At 43.2% G+C, this 5,733-nt stretch overlaps 1 protein-coding gene across 1 annotated transcript in view; it reads right to left on the bottom strand.

The window, feature by feature from the left end:
* Positions 1-5,733, bottom strand: part of DPP6 (dipeptidyl peptidase like 6) — a 594,783-nt gene that overhangs the window by 159,836 nt on the left and 429,214 nt on the right. Inside the window, exon 7 of the mRNA XM_026652149.1 lies at positions 441-522. Within this exon, the coding sequence (XP_026507934.1) occupies positions 441-522 (82 nt within the window). The remainder of the gene's footprint in view (positions 1-440; positions 523-5,733) is intronic.

Here is a 5,733-nt window from a genome sequence, read left to right as displayed (position 1 = left end):
TTAAATATTTACACTGCAGTAGTGCTGAGGGGATCATGGCTTCATTGCGTTGTTCTCAACAAACATATGTTTTGATATTATGCACATGAGCAATGGTATGTGCAGACACAAAATGCCAGTGTATCCCCATGCATTGAACAAGTGCATTGAACATGTACAAGTTGGGTGTGTGCTGATGGACAGGCATAACCTAGAATGCCCACTTTTGAAAAGTTGGGGCCACAACATTCAGAGATGAGTTAGGATTTTAATAGTGTGAGGACAATATACCATAAACGCTCCAGACACAGATCTGCTATGTTGGTTGTAAGAAATCAGCCAGTGAAGAATGGCTCTAAGAGAAAAGGGGGTAATTGGCACAATATCTATTAATAATTATTTTTCAAAATTACAACAGGATGTGTTTGTATAAACTCATTTCCATGCTTGTGCTATCTTACCAGTTGTTGCCCCTTTGGACCCCATCCAGCGTACTGAAGCTTTGCGTTACTAACTTCGGGTGGATACAAACTCTGGGGGTCCCTGCAAAAAAGACAAACAAAGATTTCAGCCTCTAAAGTTTCAGCCTTTAAACTTGTGCAGTCCCTACTCTGAAGTTCCATTACATCCACTTGTGTCCGTTTCTTTAGCTAGAACCTGCCAGCACTTACTACTGGATTTCAATGACTCCTTAACATGTAGTCAGCACTACTTTTGGTAACAAGTGTGGGTAGGATCAGCTGACAAATACCTCTTCTCACTAATACAAGACTGAAATACATTAGTTCTACCAATGACTAGCCTAAGCCTTAAGTATTAGTCAAGGGAAGGCAAACAAAATACACCTCTACCCTGATATAACGCGACCCGATATAACACAAATTCGGATATAACGCGGTAAAGCAGTGCTCCGGGGGGGCGGGGCTGCGCACTCTGGTGGATCAAAGCAAGTTCGATATAACGCGGTTTCACTTATAACGCAGTAAGATTTTTTGGCTCCCGAGGACAGCGTTATATCGAGGTAGAGGTGTAATTGTATTTATCAACACTTGTGATATCTACAAATGACAAACAATAATTACAGTTCTGAAACACACTGCCATGAGATAATATAATTTCATCTTCTTCACCCCATGGCTTTTCTGCCTGATCATTTCGTTTTGAACATGATGGCAGGGAACTTTGGCATCTCTATTACTACCGCATAAACTGATATACAGCTTGGCTTTCAGGGGAAAAGCTGTTATTAATAATACTGACTCTCAATCTGTTAAAAATAAAATGGAAATGCTTTTCCTGTTCCTTCATCCGTTACCTTTGTTTTAGAGAAGAACACCAGTGAACATGGCAAATGCAATCAAAAATAGTGCGCTTCTGTAAATGTCAGTGCTGCATAATGTCATCTTGTCACATCAAAGGCATCATGCTGTCTCCCATTGTTTTGATGGTGCTTATACTCAATGCAAATAATTATTTTTGATATTTGAAGTCGCTATTACAACCCTTATTATTTATATAACAAGTCTATAAATAAGAATATTAATAAAGCTTTCATATAGTGTTATTCACAGTAGCTCTCAAAGTGCTTTTCAAAGGAGGTCAGTATCATTACTGCCATTTTATAGATGGGAAAACTGAGGCACAGAGCAGAGGAGTGACTTGCCTAAGGTCACACAGTAGCCCAGTGGTAGAGGTGGGAATAGAAGCCAGGTGTCCTTAGTCTCAATTCAGTGCTCTACCACTAGACCACACTGCCTCTCTTCTTTCACTTGTATGACTTTTATTCCTTCCGTAAGCACATTGTTTTCTCTTGCCTCTTTTACAATACAATGAAATGAAAGGCAATAATTAGACACCACCAGTTAAATCCAATTATGTCTAAAAATGTGTGCCCTTTTCCCTTTTAGACTGGAAAACACCGTAAGTTCACACGCATTATATTTTGTGGCGGATGCTATATATAAGGGCCTGATCCTGCTCTTTGTAATTAGCCAAAAACTTCCTTTCCTCTCTGGGTGTTCTCTCAGTGGAACGTTTGCAGTATTGGGCCTAGAGATACTGGGGACAAACAAAGATATGTACAGCTAGGTTCTGCCTGTTCTTGCATGGGTGTACAAATGAGGGTAGAGTGAGCCCTTCCCTTGCGCACCTGTCCAGAGGACAGCTAAAACCAGGGGCTTGCACAGTGCAAGAAATGCAGGACCCGCAAATGGGGCATGATAGAATGTGGCTGTAACTAAGGCCGTAGCCTTGCCCTTTGCCACATGCACTGGTGGCCTAGTGCTTGAGGAAGCACATAGAATCATATAATCGTAGGACTGGAAGGGACCTCGAGAGGTCATCTAGTCCAGTCCCCTGCACTCATAGCAGGACTAAGTATTATCTAGACCATCCCTGACAGGTGTTTGTCTAACCTGCTCTTAAAAATCTCCAGTGATGGAGATTCCACAAACTCCCTAGGCAATTTTTTCCAGAGTTTAACTATCCTGACAGTTAGGAAGTTTTTCCTAATGTCCAACCTAAACCTCCCTTGCTGCAATTTAAGCCCATTGCTTCTTGTCCTATCCTCAGTGGTTAAGGAGAACATTTTTCTCTCCTCCTTGTAACATCCTTTTATGTACTTGAAAATTGTTATCATGTCCCCTCTCAGTCTTCTCTTCTCCGGACTAAACAAACCAAGATTTTTAAATCTTGCCTCATAGGTCATGTTTTCTAGAACTTTAATAATTTTTGTTGCTCTTTGGACTTTCTCCAATTTGTCCATATCTTGCCTGAAATGTGGCACCCAGAACTGGGCACAATACAGCCAGTTGAGGACTAATCAGCGTGAAGTACAGCAGAAGAATGACTTCTCGTGTCTTGCTTACAACACTCCTGATAATACATCGCAGAGTGTTTGCTTTTTTTCCAACAGTGTTACATTGTTGACTCATATTTAGCTTGTTATTCACTCTTCCCCCCAGATCCCTTTCCATAGTACTCCTTCCTAGGCAATCATTTCCCATTTTGTATGTGTGCAACTGATTGTTCCTTCCTAAGTGGAGTACTTTGAATTTGTTCTCATTGAATTTCATCCTATTTACTTCAGACCTTTTCTCCAGTTTGTTCAGATCATTTTGAATTTTAATCCTATCCTCCAAAGCACTTGCAACCCCTCCCAGCTTGGTACCATCCACAAACTTTATAAGTGTACTCTCTGTGCCATTATCTAAATCATGGGTCTTTTGAGGCCCCTTCCAGTCCTACGATTCAATGGTTGATGAAGATACTGAACAGAACCGGATGCAGAACTGATCCCTGCCAGATCCCACTTGATATGCCCTTCCAGCTTGACTGTGAACCACTGATAACTACTCCCCGGGAATGGTTTTCCAACCAGTTATGCACCCACCTTATAGTAGCTTCATCTAGGTTGTATTTCCCTAGTTAGTATATGAGAGGGTCATGCGAGACAGTATGAAAGCCTTACTAAAGTCAAGATACAGGCAGTCCTTGACTTTACGACGTTCGACTTATGACAAACAGGACTTACGACATTTCTGAATCGGAGTGGATTGTGGTCCCGAGTTACGACGTTCAGACTTATGACGCCATTTTCAGGAACCAATTGTGTTGTAATTCCGAGGACTGCCCGTATACCACATCTACCGCTTCCCCCTATCCACAAAGCTTGTTACACTGTCAAAAAAAGCTATTAAGTCACTGCACTCATTTTTAAAAGGTGCATAACATTTGCTGCTCCGGCATAGCATTCATGACCCCAGTGGCATTCGTACGGCCTTTGTCCTCCAAAGGCAGAATGTCTCCTGGAGCTGCTTCAGGAGAAGTACAAATTCTGCTTTCGTCCTGCAAGGTTTGGTTGTAAAGGGCTTATTGTAGTCGTTAGTTGCTTTTGAAAGATATGAGCTGGGGAGCAAGTAAATGACTCACTCTATCCTGAGTGCTCTCTGTTCCCATTAAAATCAGTCACAAAGCTCCCAGTCACCACAATGGAACAACTTCACAGCTGTTTATGATTAATTCTAGGGTTACATGTACTTTATGCCTAAGCCACTAGCCGGCCATTTCTGTCAAAATTCCAGCAATGTGGTTAGTCATTTTGGTTACCTCAACAGCGAGTAGCCTCTTTGTGTGGCAGAAATGTAGCAGGCTGATAAATTATGAGAAAGTGTATTGTGATTTACTGAGAGGAAAAACACACTTCAACTACTTGTTACACAAATTATTTAGGCCAATTTTTCACCTGTGCCAATAAAACAAGTAAAATATTATAATACTGAAATATTCCCCTCAAATGAACAGATTGGACAAACTACAAGAATTCAAACCAGTAACACATCAAAGAAAGCATGTGGAGCTGAGGGACATGAATATCAATTATAGCCAATAATTCAGATCAATAAAAGACAAGTCATATCAGTTCTGCTCAGGGCATCATCTTTCAGGAGAGCTAAACTCTATTACAATGAGAACTGCAGCATAAACAAGCTTTGGTAACTGACAAGGGGTAACACAACACAGAAGGACAAGACCACCAATTCACTCTACCAGAAAGGTGCTCTGCTAGTGACGAAGCAGCAAGAGTCATCCTCTCTCTCTCACACCTATTTTTAAAGACAAACGAATGTTATCCACTGAACTAGCTCCTAAATTGTGTAGATGGGCTGCGACTATCTGATGTTTGTGGGGATTAAAAAGCAGCAAAAACATTGCTGCAGTTGCGCTTATTCACTTCCAAACCTTGTGCTGCCAACTGCAAAGATAACGGATAGCATATTATACTGTGCGGCTGCAGGATTTAAGAAGCCATGCGCTCAAAGTCACTGTTTTCAGTGCTACAAACCAGAGAGCAATAGCTTGCTCAGTGCAGTGTGTCGCCACAGCATGGAGGAGCACAGCATGGGCCAGATCTTTAGAAGAGCTCTGCAGCCATTTTGAAAATCCAGCCCCAACTGTGGGTGCCAAGCACCTGCAAATCTGATCCTGAGCTCATCTGAAACTCTCTCTTAGGCAGTTGGACCCCATTACTGTAATATCTGAGTGCCTCACACCACTCCTGTGAGATAGGGAAAGGCTATTATGCCATTTTACAGATGGGGAACTAAGGCATAAAGTGACTTGCCCAAAGTTATACAGGAAGTCATTGGTGGAGTGGTGGTCTCCTTAATCCCAGACTAGCACTGTAGCCACTGGACCATCCCTCCTCTCCTCTCTAAAAGCCTGTCTACCCTTGCGGTGGTGTGTAGGGTACAAGCAGCTACACGCCGCAGTGGAAGGCAGGCTGTGTTCACACTTACTGCAGTGTGTAGCCTCACTCAGCAGCGAAAGACTCCAGAGCAGGGAGGCAGCAGGGAAAAGCTCCGGCAGCTCCCTGCTGCTGGAGATTTTCACTACACCTGAAAAAGGCTCTGACAGGGGGGAGCTGCCAGAGCTTTTCCCCACCCCACTGAAAGGCTCCAGCAGTAGGGAACTGTTAGAGCTTGTTCCTGCTGCCTCCCCCTGCCAGAGCCTTTCCCCACTGCTGGAGCCTCTCAGTGGGGAGGCAGCGGGACACTACACTGCTAAAAATCGCTGTTTAGATGGGGGAGGCACGGCTTGGATGTGTAGAGAGCTGTGCAGGGAATATACCCTAGAGTTCAGGTGTGTGGGGCACTTTACTCGCCTATCCTGCACCTCACCGTCTACATTGCTATTTATACCCATGCTAGCTGGGCATGTAGTGTCTACACCAGGGGTCGGCTACGTTCGGCACGC

This window comes from Terrapene carolina, unplaced genomic scaffold, assembly GCF_002925995.2.
Source record: "Terrapene carolina triunguis isolate 2854851 unplaced genomic scaffold, T_m_triunguis-2.0 Scaffold111, whole genome shotgun sequence".
Taxonomy (NCBI): Eukaryota; Metazoa; Chordata; order Testudines; family Emydidae; genus Terrapene; species Terrapene triunguis.
Note: the sequence above shows the minus strand (reverse complement) of the source record. Positions and strands in the feature narration are given on the sequence as shown.